The sequence below is a fragment of the Halichoerus grypus genome, chromosome 13 (assembly GCF_964656455.1).
Source record: "Halichoerus grypus chromosome 13, mHalGry1.hap1.1, whole genome shotgun sequence".
NCBI classification, from domain to species: Eukaryota; Metazoa; Chordata; class Mammalia; order Carnivora; family Phocidae; genus Halichoerus; species Halichoerus grypus.
The window spans coordinates 55,711,958-55,728,771 of NC_135724.1; the positions used below are offsets into that span (position 1 = coordinate 55,711,958).

The 16,814-nt window shown below is 37.6% G+C and overlaps 1 protein-coding gene across 1 annotated transcript in view; it reads left to right on the top strand.

Annotated features, from left to right (window-relative positions):
• ARHGAP28 (Rho GTPase activating protein 28) overlaps positions 1-8,351 on the top strand; it is a 219,545-nt gene extending 211,194 nt beyond the window's left edge. The window contains exons 17-18 of the mRNA XM_078060582.1: positions 2,011-2,075; positions 4,428-8,351. Of these exons, the coding sequence (XP_077916708.1) occupies positions 2,011-2,075; positions 4,428-4,522 (160 nt within the window). The 3' untranslated portion in view covers positions 4,523-8,351. The remainder of the gene's footprint in view (positions 1-2,010; positions 2,076-4,427) is intronic.
• The last annotated feature ends 8,463 nt before the right edge of the window (positions 8,352-16,814 follow it).

The window sequence follows — 16,814 nt, forward strand, 5'->3', positions numbered from 1 at the left end:
TTATCAAGATTGAAAAGTTATATACTGACTCAATGAAAAGGATGAAAAGACAAATACACTTACAAACCTCATATCCAGCAAATGACTAGTATCTAGAATATATGAAGAAAACTCAATATTCAACAATAAGAAAAAAGCAATCCAATTCAAAAATGAGCAAGGGGTGCCTGGGTGGCTCAGTCAGTTAATCGTCTTCTTTCGGCTCAGGTCATGATCCCAGAGTCCTGGGATGGAGCCCTGCATCAGGCTCCTTGTTCAGCAGGGAGCCTGCTTCTCCCTCTCCCTCTCCCTCTGCCCGCCACTCCCTCCGCTTGTGCTTTCTCTCTCTCTCTCTGTCAAATAAACAAAATCTTATAAAAATAAAATTAAATAAAAAATAAAGATGAGCAAAAGACATGAACATACATTTCACTACAGAGGATATACAGATACACAGATGCACATGAAAAGATGTTCAGTATCTTTAACCGTTAGGGAAATGCAAAGCCACAGTGGCATCATTAAACATCTTTGAGAATGGCTAATATAAGTAATAGTGATGACACCAAATACTGGCAAAGATACAGAGATCTTGGGATCACTCATACATCAGTGGTGGGTATAGTCATTATGTAAAACAGTTTGGCAGTTTCTCATAAAACTACGCAACTGCCATGTGACCCAGTTTTCACACTCTTGGGCATTTTTTTCTTTTAAGTAATGCCTGCACCCAATGTGGGGCTTGAACTCAGAACTCTGAGATCAAGAGTCCCATGCTGCATGGATTGAGCTAGCCAGGTACCCCATGGGCATATATCCCAAAGAGATGAAGATTATATTCACACAAAAACCTGTATACAAATGCTTATAGCAACTTCATTTATAAAGTAAAATCTGGAAAAAAAAATCCAACAGATGTTCTCCAACAGGTAAATAACAAACTGGCACATCCATACCATGGTGTGCTACTCAGCAATAAAATGCAACACCTTGGATGAATCTCCAGCGATTTATGGTGATTGAAAAAAAAGCCAGTACAAAAAGTTCTATACTCTGTGTTTCCATTTATATAACATTTTTGAAACAACAAACTTCTAGAAAATGTGGAATAGAGTAGAGGTTACCAGGGATAAGGGATGGAGGTAGGAAGGAGGACAGAGAGGGAGGTGAGTGGGCTATAAAAGGGAGACAAGGGGGATCTACTGGTGATGGAAATGTTCTGTATCTTGACTGAATCAATGTTGACATTCTGGTTGTGACAGCACACTAGAGCTTTGCAAGATCTATCTGTGCAATTTCTTAAAACTGAGCAAATCTACATGATCTCAAAATGTTTAATTAAACAAACAAAATAGGTCACACATCTTTCTTCCTCACAAAGAGCTGAGGTCAATCTTTTTGAAGTAACTAAGCTGAAAGTTATTCCTCAGGTGGGATGAAGATCAGCCACTCCTCTACCGCAACATTCTAGACTGGGGTGGAAAAATGCAATTGGGCAATTATTTTCTCTGACTTGCTTTCACTATAGAGCAGAAACATGCAATGAAGTCAACATTAAGCAGTTTGAAAAGCTTTAGGCAAATTTAGAAACATGGCATGGACAGAGGAGAGAATCCCATTCAATTTTTGGCAAAAAAAGAAATGAAACCTGACTTCTTTTGAACTGAGAGTAATGTGACCAATGACAAGGCAATATTAAACATGCAGCTGCTCCTTCACCAGCCTTGGTGTATCTGTAACAGTCAGCTCTTAAATGAAGCTGACAGTTGTGGATAGAATGGGCTCCAGGTTGCTGTAGGGCACAGCAGCATCCGTCTTGGTTTGGAATAGTCCCATCGTCACTGTGCCTTGGATGCTTGGCTGTGTCAAACAAATAAAATTGTTTTTTATCATAACTTTAATCATAGTAATGATTTGTGGGTATATTTCATTCAAGGCAGAAGGAATTGTTTGTTGCCATGGTTATTTAATCCGCATATTTACCTCAGATCATGGAAGAAGGTTAAATTACATTGCTTTCTTTTTTTTCAGTCATGGTTCATCAGAATGCATTAAGATTCAGAATCAACGGTTATATGAAATTGGAGGAAATATAGGTAAGTATTCTCTAATGGTTTTTACTCCTAAATTCTGATCACTCTAAAAAAAAATATGCTGTTGTTGTAAAAGCATATTTTACAAGTTTCTTAAATATAAATTCAACATCAGTAAGTTTCTGAATTTTTAATCTCATGTGAGAACAGTTGTATGAATTTCCTAAGATACTTTCAAAATTTAATTGTAAATATTTTAGTTGATATGGAGTAGACTTTTGGGTCTTTCAAGTGTGCCTCAGGGTTGGAAAGTTTCCCTGGAGATCCCTGCAAAACAGAGAACATCATGGAACGTTGACATTGTGACACCTTTTTTGTTTAACTTCCCTGGTTTCACCCTCAGCCCAGGTTCATTCTTCCTATTTCCCGAGGGGGTACAAAAAGGAATCAAATGGAAATTGCCTCTGCTTGCGTCTGTATCCTGCCTTCCCCTTCAGGTCTTCTGCTTGCCCTCCACACAGTCTGGATGAACCACCCCAACTCCCACTTAATGGCCAGCACCTCCACATGTGCCTCACTTCGTGTTCCCGCCTGCCACTCAGGGCCTTGCTCCAGCCCCCCATTCTCTCCTGCGCCATCAGCTTTTCACTCCCAACTGCATCATTTCCAACTACATAAACATTTTTGGTAATTTCTGTCATCTTCACAAAACTCTCTCTTGACCCCCTTCAAGCCTACTTCGTTCCTGTGTTCTGCTTTACAGCAAAAACTCCTTGAATCCATTTTCTGTCCTCCAGTTTTTTCCTCTTGTTCTCTCTTGAAACCACTCCAGTCAAGCATTACCCTGCAACACTTCAGCAAAATTGCTCTTGTTGAGGCCACCAGAGAACTCTTATGTTGTGAAATCCAGTCATTCGTTCTGTCTTGATAACTGCCTGAGTTGATCTTTCCCTTCTTTGAAAACATACTTTTCACCTGGTTTCAAGGACAACCTAAGCTTCTGGGTTTTGTTCCACTTCACTGGCAGCTCCTGAGTCTTTTGCCTGCTACTTCTCATCCTCTCAACCTTCAACATGGAAAACTGTGGGGTCAAGCCTCAGAACTCTTTCTTTTTTTTTTTTTTTTTTAAGATTTTTTTTATTTATTTGCGAGAGAGAGAATGAGAGACAGAGAGCATGAGAGGGAGGAGGGTCAGAGGGAGAAGCAGACTCCCTGCTGAGCAGGGAGCCCAATCTGGGACTCAATCCCGGGACTCCAGGATCATGACCTGAGCCGAAGGCAGTCGCTTAACCAACTGAGCCACCCAGGCGCCCCCTCAGAACTCTTTCTGCAAGTAACTTCCTTGGTGAGCTCAGTCCATCTCATTGCTTTAAATATACCTGAATGCAGATGCCTCTCAGATTATATTGAGACTTCCACTTGCAGCACCAACCTTGCAGATCCAGTCGCCAGGCACATTTTGCCTTGGAGCCTTTGCATTTACTCTTTTTCCCAGAATGCTCTCCTTTAGAGTGTTCACTTCTCACTCCCTCACCTCTTGCAGGTGTTTGCCACTGTGTCACCTTCTCAAAGAGACCTTCCAGGATCTCACCTTCTCTAGGTGTGCCTTCCCAGCTTTGTTGTTCTCTCATGTTCTTGTCACCACCAGACTTAATTTATATTATACTTGCTTATTTGCTGGTTGTCTTTTACCACTTTGAGAATGTGAGTGCCCTGAGGGCAACTATTTTTGACTACCTGATGCATTTCTGTAGCCCTAGCCCCTGGAATAGTGCCTGGCATATAATAATGCTCAAGAAATATTTGATAAATGAATGAATGAATGAAGCAAGCAATCAAATATTGGTAGTTTTGTTTGAGACTTTGGTATACATTTCAAACACACTGTACATAAAGATTTTCAAATGTATTTGCCTCATGGAATGATCTTTTTGTTATCATTTCTAGATTTCCTGCCTATGGGCATTGCATCCGTAGTAAAGAAACAAAATGACCATTCCTAAAATGAACTTGATTTTAATCTTTTCTAGCCCTGGTCAAGTTACTGTCTGCAAAACCATTAGAGGACATGTATTATTATATAAATGATCAGTTTATACCTTAGACAGGTTCTTGCCATATTTTCCTAATTGATGTGGTGAGTCTAGGGAACAATTTTTCTATAGTTGGTATGTCTGTTTTTTCCACAATTTTACATGTGATTTATTTGGAGTATTTCACAGTCAGAAAGAAACAAAGAAGGGAAGGAATAAGGCAGGCAGGCAGACTGGCTTTGCTAAAGAACCTTTAAGATGTTATCTACTTACTTTTGGCTGAGAGAACTATCTTGGCTTTATTCGAACCTTACCAACACGCACATGCACACATAGAAGTGTGCACTCTCAGAAACATTCTCTGATTTTCTCTTTCCTTTAGGGCAGCATTGCTTGGATCCAGATGCTTATATATTGGATGTATATCATGTAAATCCTCAAGCAGAGTGGGTGATTAAACCCCAACCAAGTTTTTGAAATAACCCCCAAGATGGCAGCTGTCATGTATTATATGCCAAGAAGATTCTACATTTGGTAGGGAAAATAACAAGACTGTTTTTGACATGTTTATTCCAATAACCCTCTTGGTGTTTCTCAGCCCAAGTGGTGTCTCCCAGCATTGTCAACATGAACTGTGGAGGAGGAGCTGGTTGACTGAGCTGAGGCATTCTCCTATGGTTCCTTGATAATGGTGAAGGAAATATGCTGTGATTGTTCCAGAAGAAAGGCCAATCTAGCATATGGAACTCTAATCATTTCTAGTACTTTGACTTCACAGCAGAAATGAACTTCGTCTTATACCTAAAGATAAAAAAACACTCCTTTTTGTAGCAGATGCTACCAAACACAAGAGGTGGAAGAGAGTCTTTTTTATACTTATATACATATGTTGACCTTTTTGAACAATGCCAGAAATATCAATAATTTCTGCTCTGCAAAATAATTCAGATCTGCTTTTCAAAGGGAATCAGTTTCTGAAGTTACACATACAATGTTGATGCTCTGACTTGCTCCCAAATTGGAGGAGGATGAACTTCTGTTGAAAGAACACTGTATTGTTAAGTATGTCGTACTGTATTATGACTGTCTGCGTCTGGTGCAAGTGAACATTTTTCTATTGTAGATTATTGAAAATTGATATTTATAAAGCTTATTCTCTTATGAGCACAGGTTCCATAGCAAAGGTTAGGTTGACAGAGGGTGTTCTTAGCTTTCATAACCTTCTGTGTAGTTAATAGTCACAGAACCTCTATCTTTTCATCATGATTATGGTGCTCAATGAAAAGCTTTCTCTGTGCCAGGCACAGATTTCTTTTCCTGATCAAACATATCATTTTTTAATATTTTACAACTATAGATAGTCACTTCTGTAGCCCCAATTTAAAAATATAGAATTGTCTTTATCCAGCTGCTCTTCATCCAGAAGTACTGAAATATACTGTTATATCCAGATTTTATATGCTGTAAAAGCAAATTATTTCTGTTCATCAATCATAGACATGGCCAAGCACTATGGATTAGCCTCAGGCTTTAAAATCAGATGCATATTTGGTAAGCTGGAAACTATCTTGCTATGAAGATCCTGCAGAGCCATTTTCCAGACCTGCAGTTGGTGAGAACACACTGTTCTCCACAATCTAATGGAGAGCAAATCTGCCATGTGCTGAGGGGTCAGACAGCTCTGCCTTTCATCTTGAGATTGCAGATATAGTTCTAGGGTTAGCTAGAAATGGGGACAGAGGTCTCATTTATCCTACATGTGTGCTTTGGATTAGAATCCACAGATTGATATTTCACTGAATTTATAATAATTTTAATGAGATTTAATGTCCAAATGACTCTTGCAGTTCGAACAATAAAGTTACAAATACAGAAAACATTTTACCAATGCTTTGGTAAAAAGCATTGGTAAAATGTTTTTACCAAATGTTTTTACTGATGTTTCTACTTACCAATTCTCAAAACATGATGTGATAATTTAAGCCCACATATAGAAGAAATCTTTTTTTTTCTTTTTTTTTAAAGTAGGCTCCACACCCAGCATGGAGCCCAACGCAGGACTTGAACTCATGACCCTGAGATCAAGACCTGAGCCAAAATCAAGAGTTGGATACTTAACCAACTGAGCCACCTAGGTACCCCTAAAAGAAATCTTTTATATGCAGCATTATTATACCTAGATATCTCTAAAAACATTATTTATATTCAATGTAGATAATTATGTTTCTAGCCATTAGGATTTTGTTATATTTTTTATAAAAAACTCAAATATCCATTCATTTTATTTGTTTAGAATTTTTATTTCTTGTGCCTGAAAACCCATTAGAAGATAAACATGTATCCTGTAGGTTTTTATTTATTCCTACATTTCATCAGTTTTCAATGTTTGGTTAATTGATGGCATGTGAGTTTACATAATGCATTTCAAGAGTCTGAAAAAAATGCTTTTATTGTTTTTGAAATTCAGACAACAGGAGGAAACATTTTACTTTATGCAGTTGCTAACTTCCAGGGCATAAGATGGCAGTAATTTATACCCACACATGGAAGAAATTCTTCAAATTAGCTATCTTATATTTCTCTGTATTACATGAAAACGGGGACTGATTTTTCTCATTGTGTTTCCTATAGTTTCAAATAGTTAAATTCTATTGTAGAAGATTTTTTTTATAGAAGATTTACAGATCTAATTTTCTATTTGAGAATTTTCCCATCTTTGGACTGAAAACACATTAGAACCTATACATAAGTTCTAAAGGTTTTAAGATCTACTCCACTTGTCATTAGTTTTAAATAAGTGCGTGACAGATGACAGGTAAACAACTGTTTCTGAATTTCTTACTCACTTCTGTGTGGTGTCAGATGTCGAAGACTTAGCTGACTCAGTAGCTTTAAATTAATCACTTGAATGTATTTAAGTATGTGTGACAACTTTCAAATAACTGTAATATGGAAGGCCATGTCAATACCAATATCTTTGGATATAATTTTTATTCTTTGTCACAGGATTAACTAAGTGATTAGAGGAGAATTTCAGTAGACACACAGACTAATTTTTGTATGAGTAGAGGTTCTTTTTACTAATTTTATTCTTAAAGAACAAACAAACCCCTACAATTACAATTCAAAAATGTCTGTCAAATAATTATTGAAACTATCTTTGCTTTATCAAAAGTTATTTTAAAATAGTTACAGTAGTCTGTCAAATGAGTTGTATATTTGCAAACAAAAGAAGAGTCAGATCCTGGGCTTTCTAGATTCAGTTCTTACTTGTTTCCCACCCACCTCCTCCCAAGTGCTCCTGGTGTACAGTCAGGAAAATAATATCCAGGAAGGTATTACAGAAAGTTAACATTTTAGTGACACTTATTCAGAAAAAACCCTAGGGCTGGCTCATTGTTTTCTCCATTTTGCAAAAGAGGATCCCTTTGTTAAGCAGCTAATTGGGGGATATGATTCTTAAAGCCAGTGATCTTCAAATAAACTGGAATATTAATTTCATTACAATGTGTACACAGTATAAACTACCTCACTTGCCTTTCTTAGGAAAAAAATTAATGGACTTCAACAGTTTTTGTTACAGACTGTCCCTGAGTCATCTTATTTAAGTCACGTCAGTTAGCTTTCAGTGTACATTTAATAATATACACTTAATGATGTAAAATATTTTTAGTGTAAGCTTTAAAGCCAAAAATACTCTGTAACTGTGACCTGTGGTATACTCTGAGAGAATTCATGTCCCTTAGTCACTGTCTTGTGTGTTTCACCATGTTGCAATGCAGGTTTTCAAGTGTGGGAATTAATAGTCATCTCTTCTTTCAGGCATTTTTCAACTGCTTTCCCCATATTGCACTTTACTGAAAAGTAACATGAGATTAAAATGTCCCTTCTTTCTTTCAAGCATATTTCAACTGTTTTTCACAAATGTTTTACATGCCTGAAAAGAATATATATTATGGGATTAAATAGTTCCTAGTTTCTGACAGGCATTTTCAACTGTTTTCCATAAATATGTCATTTAATAAAAAATAATATGACATGGATTAAAATGTTTCTTTCAAACATTTTGAATAGTTTTACACATACACATACCTTAATTTAAAAACAACATCTTTTCTTTCAGTCATTTTCCAACTATTTTCTGAAACAATGTGATCTGATTAGAAATTGAATGTCACAAGAAATGCCAATGTTTTATGTTGTCTCCCATCTCAAAAGTTAATATTCTTTCGTCCCAGCTTTCATTGTTAAGTATAATATGTATGTTGCATTTTATCCATAAAAATAAAGAGAAAACAAACTAAAAGCCTTGTCACAAGAATTCTTATAATAATCCAGCTTGTCTAAGGGCAGCATGATGCTAGTGAAGAATGAGAGCTTTAAAGTCGGAAGGTATGTGTCTGAGCCCAGTCTCTGTCTCTGACCTGCCAGGTGGTCTTGTACAAAAGCCACATGGCACGATAGTAATGGACGGTTGTAGGTAGGGGATAGATCGAATTAACAACAACAATTTCCTAAATTGGTTTGAGTTGATGTTTGGGACAGGTTTTTAATATGTGTCTTTTTTTAAAAAAAAACAAACAACTTTCTTAATAGATACAGAAAAAACATTTGACAAAATTCAATACCAGTTCATAATCTTTTTTAAAAATTCAACATTTTACTGTATATCTTGTACAAAAGGCAAGAAAGAAAAGGCATAAATATTAGAAAAGAAATAAAATGGTCTCTATCTGTAAATGATATGAGTATGTGGGAAAGACTAGAGTATCTTCAGCTATTAGAACTAGTAAGATAATAAATATACCAGGATCATGGCATACAAGATGATTATATAAAATTTAATTGTATTTTTTATATTAGCAGCAAACAATTGGAAAATAAATGTTTTAACTTCCATTTCCTATAGCATCAAAAAACATAAAATACTTATGAAAACATTTATCAAAATATATGTAAAACATGTGTACTAAAAACTAAAAACTATTTTTGGTAGAAATTAGAAAATAGCAAAAGAAATGTATAGATATACCACGTTTCTGCATGGGAAGAGATGGATGGATGAGTGTTGGCAAGATGTTAGTTCTCCACAAACAGATCTGTAGATTTAATGCAATCCCAATCATAACACTACTAGGTTTTTTAGGTACAAATTGGCAAACTAATTATCAAATTTATATGGAAATGCAAAGAATCTAGAACATCTGAAGTAATATTACTCCAAAAAGAGAACAAAGTTGGATTTAGAATGAGGGATTTCAAGCCTTACTATAAAGCTACAGCTTTTAAGACAAGATGATACAGAGTGAAGATCAGCACCTACATAAATAGCACAGAAAGAGGTGCTCACTTACATGGTCATTTGATTTTCAACATGTGTCAAAGGAACCCTATGGAGAAAGGAAGCTTTCTACAGAAGGTACTAGATCAACTAGATATACATATCACAAGGTATTAAAAAATTCATCCAAAAGGGATCATATTGTTAACTATAATGCCTGAAACAATGACACCTTCAGAAGAAAACAGAATAGCTTTGTGACTTGGAGATAGGCAGAGCTTTCTTAGGAACAGAAAACAGCACTTTTAAAAGAAAAAAATTAATAAGTTAAACCTCAACAAAATTTAAAACTGCTGCTTATCCAAAGAGACCATTAGGAAGTAAAATAAGCAAACCACAGATTAGGAAATATATGTAAAGCATATATTTGACAAAAGACGGACATTCAGGATATATAAAGAATTCACTAGTGAAAAGACAAGCACATTTTTGAAATGGGCATAAGACTTGGATACTTTGAAAGAAGAGAACACAAATGGCCAATAAGCACATATAAACATGTTCAACATCATGTGCTATTTGGAAATGCAAAATAAACCACAAGGTGATATCACTACATACCAACCGGAACAATTAACATTGAAAAGACTGACCATTCTGAGTGTGGAAGAATCAGAACTCATAATTTTTTTTTCATTTTTTTAAATTATTATGTTAATCACCATACATTACATCATTAGTTTTTGATGTAGTGTTCCATGATTCATTGTTTGCGTATAACACCCAGTGCTCCATGCAGAACGTGCCCTCCTTAATACCCATCACCAGGCTAACCCATCCCCCCACCCTCCTCCCCTCTAGAAACCTCAGTTTGTTTCTCAGAGTCCATAGTCTCTCATGGTTCATCTCAGAACTCATAATTGCTGATATAAAATGGTACAGCCATTTGGAAAAGGGTCCAGCAGTTTCTTATCAGACTAATCATACAACTACCAGCTGCTGAGTACAGATAATAGCATAAATGAATCTCAGAAACGTTACACTGAGTGAAAGAAGCTAGACACAAAAGACTACATACTGTACAATTCCTTTTACAGGAAATGCTAGGACAGGCAGAACTAAACAATGATGGGGGAGAAAACCCAGAATGATGGTTGCCTCTGTGGGGGTGGGTATGGAGACTGGGTGGAAGGGGCATGGGGCCTTCCTGGGAAATTGAAACATTCTATATGTGCCATCCCATGCCAGGACCCCTGGCTACATAGGCCTGTTGAGCACTTGATACGTGACTAGTCTGAGCTGAGATGTGTTCCAAGTGTAAAATACACACCAGATTTTGAAGACTTGGTAGGAAAGAATGTAAAACATCTCATTAGTAATATTTTACTATTACATGTTTGATTCTAATATTTTAGATATTTAACTTAAAGTGATAAATTATAAATTTCAGCAGTTTTTTTTACTTAATGTAGCTACTAGAAAATTCTAAGTTACATATGTGGCTTACATTATATTTCTGTGGAACAGTATTTTATATTTTGATAAGTGTTTGGGTTATAAAGATGTATTTGTGAAAACCTAGTGAATGTTTACTTAAGATTTCTGCATTTCATTGTATAGTAAAAGTTAAAACAAAATAATTCGCAAATTACAAATATTGAACTTTAGATAATGATATGCATATTGGAGTATTTCGGGTGAAGTGTATTGGTGTCTGTAACTTATTTTGAAATGTATAAAAATAAGACAGATTGATGAATGAATAGAAGGATAGAGGGATAGATATACACCAGTCCAAGTATAGCAAAATATTTATGATATAAATGATATAAATGATGGCCATAGCAGTATTCAATGTAATATTCTCTATGCTTGAAATTTTCCATAGAGTTTTGAAAAAAATTTTTAAATGTTTTTCTTTTTAAAAACATTTTTAAGATTTAATTTATTTTAGAGTGTGTGCACATGAGTGGGGGAAGGGGCAGAGAGAGAAGGAAAGAGAGAGAATCCTGAAGCAGGCTCCCCGCTGAGCAGGGAGCCCAATGTGGGGCTCAATCCCAGGGTCCTGGGATCATGACCTGAGCTGAAATCAAGAGCCAGCCGCTTAACTGACTGAGCCACCCAGGTGCCTCTGAAAAAAGAATTCTTAACATAAAAACATGAAAGCAGATTAAAGAGAATCAGGAGTTTGGGCAATGCTGGGGTTCCCCTTAGATGTTTCTTTTTATCTTCCCCACAGTAAATTCCACTTTCTCCAAATATCTTCAGACAGAAGTTGAGTGGGGGTAAGAAGCAAAGAGAATGGAGAGGTATGCTTTTGAAATTTTACCTGAGCTATGTCAACTAGCAAGCATGTGTGTATTCTTACAGTTTGTTTATGAGTTCTAACTAACAGTAATTCATTCTGAGTGTTTGCTTTGCAACCTCTCCACGTTCTTCCTCACTGCGAACCATTGTTGGAGTGTGGCTTGTGTCCTTAGATGACAGGGGCTTCTCTCCCATCAGTGACCCTCCCTCACTACATCTCACTACCTCCAACCCAATGACATAACAATCTGGACATGTAAGTACCAAAATCAGTAAGAATATACCCATCACTAATGATCAGTGAATTCACCAATCTAATAATCTATTGCCCAGCAGGTTGTGGAAGCTATTTTCTAGTTTCATAAATCTTCCAATGCTGCAACAACTTATTTTAAAGGAGTGACTTATCAATTCAAACAACAGATGTTTTGGAAAGAATTGCAAAGTGATCCAGTTCTAATAAGCAATCCAGAGTTATTCTGTTCTCAATTATATTACCAGTTGTATAATCTCTAAGCCTACAACTCTTTTTTATTTATTTATTTTTTTTGAAGATTTATTTATTTATTTGACAGAAAGAGACACAGCAAGAGAGGGAACACAAGCAGGGGGAGCAGGAGAGGGAGAAGCAAGCTTCCCGCGGAGCAGGGAGCCCAATACCCGGCTCAATCCCAGGACCCTGGGATCATGACCTGAGCCAAAAGCAGACAACAATGCCATAGTTCAAGAAGTATTATATAGCAGTGCAGTTAACACAAAATATACCGAACATAAAAATTTAACATCCTCCATGTCAGTTAAGCACGTTATCACTGCATGCCATTTTGCGCATAGTTATAAGCAAAAGGTTCACAAAAAAAATCTCAGGATGCCTATGTGCCATTAGCAAACTCTGTTTGAAGGAGTGTAAGAATTTACAAATTTCAGAAGTTCACTTGATAACAGCAACAAATAACAGTAACTTGTTCATCTTTTGGACACCGTGTAAAATTATTGTGCAAAGATGTTAAAGAGGTCGCCACAGAGCAAGACAGTCCCAGGTGTTTCTGTGAGGTTGAGGTCTTCCTCCACAATTCATACAGAGGGATGAGTCTGAGGAATTATTTTCTTTGGTCTTTCTGTACCCACTAGAGCCAGAACCACGTATCAATACACCGCATCGCCCATTACGTGGAGGAAAGGGTTGCAAAACTCACAGTTTAAAAGCATAGGTATGCATCATAAAATCTACCTTTTACTAAAAGCAGTACTCCCCAGCAGTATAGCTAGCATGTTCTCTTACCAGGTTCCTAGAAGAAAAGAGCAAGAAAGTTAATTTAAAGCCAGGTTTCCAGAGTTGCCTCGCTGGCTCAGTCTGTTAAGAATCTGCCTTCGGCTCAGGTCATGGTCATGGGGTCCTGACATCAAACCCCATGTTGGGGTCCCTGCCCAGTGAGGCCTGCTCCTCCCTCTCCCTCTGTCTCTCCCTCTTCAGCTCATGCTCTCTCCCCCCGCCCAAATAAATAAATAAATAAATAAATATCTTTAAAGATCAGATTTCCGTAGAGAAACAGAAAAGGTCATGTCAACCCTTTTTTTTACAATCCTTCCATCCATAGCATATGTTTAACACACTTAACATACAAATATACAAAGTAATACATATGTGATCATTAGCATTTGACTTTTTCCATGAGACAGTAATCTTCCTTTCATCTCTTGACCAATCCATTTAGTATATGTCCAATTAATCTTAATGGGGCTCCAATTACCTTTATTCTGGAGATTATGGACATGTTTACATCAAATAATAGTACATGATAGTTTAACATATCAAATCATGGTGCCGCATAATTTTTATCCAGTTTGGCAAAAATATCCCCATTTAAACATTCCATACTTGGCATGTCTCAAAGTGAATTTTTATTTTTATTTTTATTTATTTATTTATTTATTTTTAAGATTTTATTTATTATTTATTTATTTTTAAGATTTATTTATTTGACGAGAGAGACACAGTGAGAGAGGGAATACAAGCAGGGGGAGAGGGAGAGGAAGAAGCAGGCTTCCCGCGGAGCAGGGAGCCCGATGTGGGGCTCGATCCCAGGACCCTGGGATCATGACCTGAGCCGAAGGCAAATGCTCAACGACTGAGCCACCCAGGCGCCCCTCAAAGTGAATTTTTAAATCTTTATGCCAAAATCCATTCTAACCATATGTTGGTTTTTTTAAATCTCAATTTAGAGCAAATTTTTTTTTAGTTCCTCAAGTCAAAACTCTTGTTGGAGTCCCTTGGATCCTTTCTTGTCACAGCCCACATCAACCCATTGGTAAACCATGGGGGTGACCAAGTTTAAAAGCACAGTCATATCCTAGTCATAAAAGAACATAGGTAGGCCCAGGTCCTTCTGGTTTGAACTTGTAAACATTTATATTCTGTAACTTTTACCTCTAAAAAGAGTGTGTCATTATCTTGGAGAACGTTCAGCTTTCTGGGTATCTGTCACTAGACAGCAGCAGAGGATTTGGGTTCTATTCCAGTATTGGTTGGTGCAGGCTGAGCTGCAGAGTGGTTGATGTTGTGTTGCTGTTGTCCTCTTGTGTTGGAACTCCAGCAGACAAGTTTCTTCAGATCATCCCCTTACACAGGGATTGGGGGATGAAAGGCCTTTGTTCACAGCTGTGGTAGAAGTCAGGCACCCGGTGGCCCCACACCCAGGAGCACATTGTGGGGCCATGGGGTGACTGGGAGGACAGGTGGACAGGGAGCACTTCCTGGTGCTCCTTCCCCTGCTGCTCGAGTGCCTGTGGCCTAGGTAGGCATATGATACTCCATCTGCTTTTTTGGCCTTCCCTGGGGTGGGCAGAGGGCTCTGGGCCCTCCAGTGTGCATGGGAGCCCAATGGGGCATGCACCATCTCTGGTGCTCACTGCTAGATTCAAGTCCCAAACATGGGGACTGCACACTTCTAGAAGTGCTGCATCTGTCCCTTGCAGCTCAAGGGGCCTCCTTGTCTGTATCTGCCTCTTTCAAGGTGAGCACAGTAGGCTGTCTCTTTTTGAGTCTCTTTCCCACACCCTACACAAATACGGCTTCATTCCAAATGGTTCATTTATTTCCTTGGATGTAGCTCCTGGCCTTTGGCTCAGAGAATGATACTGAAAACCAAAGAAATATGCTTTCCCTACCCTTTCTCTTTTTTGGTGCATCAGGTTAATCCGTTTGGAAGAGTAATGCCTTTGTCCTCCTATGGTACAGTTTCTTGCCCTGTTCCAGTGAGGCATTTTTTTCTGTTCCATGGCTAATGAAGCCATCATTCCTAGGCACCCAGTTAATTGCTTCAAGGGCACCTTTAGATTATGGATTCCCATGGTTCTTAACTAGGAGTGCAGGCTGTCCTCTTCTGGCCATCCCAGAATGTTCTTATCCTGAGCCCAGCTGCAATCTCTACTAGATCAATTTGGAATCCTGTCAGCTGTGCCAGGTGACACAGGGCGTTATCTCAATTCCAAAGATCTCTGCAAAATGCAGTTCAACAGCAAAAAGCAAACATGCAGATTGAAAAGAATCAGGAATTCCAGGGATGCTAGGGCCTCTCAAAAGACGTTTCTCTTAGCTTCCTAGTGGTAAATTACATGTTTTCTGACAGTCCAGACAGAAGTTGGAAAGGGGTAGAAAGGGCACTCTTTTAAAGGTTCATCAGAGTTTTATCAACTAACAATCACATGCACACCATTCAGACTGTCATTTATGAGCTTTTATGTTATAACAGGTCATTAGTAGTAGTTACTCTGCACTTTTATTACCTTTTTATCACTACACAGCAGTGGACTTTGCTGTAGTCCTGAGCTCTATATGTCCTTAGAAGACAGACTGGGATCAGGTTTCTCACTTATATTGTTTTACTACAGGACAACAGACACTTAACTATAGGGAATAATTGATCAGCTGGATTCCTGAAATTTAAGATTTCTGCTCAGCAATATACTATACTATTAAGAAAATAAAAAGGCAAATCACAGATTGGGAGTAAATGTGTGTGTGTGCATGTGTATTATACCCAGAAAATGTAAAGAACTCTAACAACTCAATAATACAAAAGACACCTTTTTTTTTTTTTTTAATGGGCAAGAGATTTGAACCAATATCCCACCAAAGCACAGAAATGGTCACTATACATGAAAAGGTACTCATCATCAGACATCAGGGAAATGCTAATTAAACCACAATGTGATAGTACTACATAACCACAAGAATACCCAAAATAGATCAAATTAAAAAGAGTAACAATACCAAGCGTTAGCAAGGACATGGAGTAACACATTCTCATTCATTGCTGGTGGGAATGTAAAATGGGAGAACCATTTGGGAAAACTAGTAGAATGGAATGAAGTTAATCAGACAACTACCCTATAACTTAGAAATTCAACTCCTATTTACCCAAGAGAAATTAAAGCATATATCCACACAAATATGTGTACAAGAATGTCCATAGCAGTTTTATTCATAATAGACAAAACCTGGAGAAGAGAGAAATGTGGGTAATTCATTCAATGGAGTAGGACTCAACAATAAAAAGGAATTCTTTTTTTTTTTTTTAAGTAGGCTCCACACCCAGTGTGGAGCCCAATACCAGGCTTGAACTTAGGACCCTGAGATCAAGACCTGAGCTCAGATCAAGAGCCGGCTGCTTAACTGACTGAGCCATCCAGGTGCCCCAAAAAGGAATTTTAAATACATGCAAAAATACGAATTTCAAAACCATGTTGTGTGAAAGAAATCAAACATAAAAAAAAGAGTATGTACTACATGATTCCATTTATATGAAACTCAACAGCAAGAGGAAGTAATCTATGGTGGTAGGTATCTGAAAAGTGGTTGTCTCTTATAGAAGGGGCTGACTGGAAATAGGCACGAGATAATTTTGTTGGGTCCTCCATGATCAGGCTTGACCTACCTTGTACTCTTTCTCTCCCATTACACCAGGGTCCCTGTTTCAACTAGGGAACTTAGATCTCTCATGTCCCCATACCACCCACCCCATCCCCAACAATCCCATTACTACAATGAAAGCACTTTGTCAGCTGGGCTGTTCCAGGTACTCCTACCATACATCCTGCAAAGCTTAGGTACAGCTACCTTTTTAGAGCCTTCCCATTCCTTTCTATCCCACTGTAACATATTTTTTTTTTTTTTTTGAA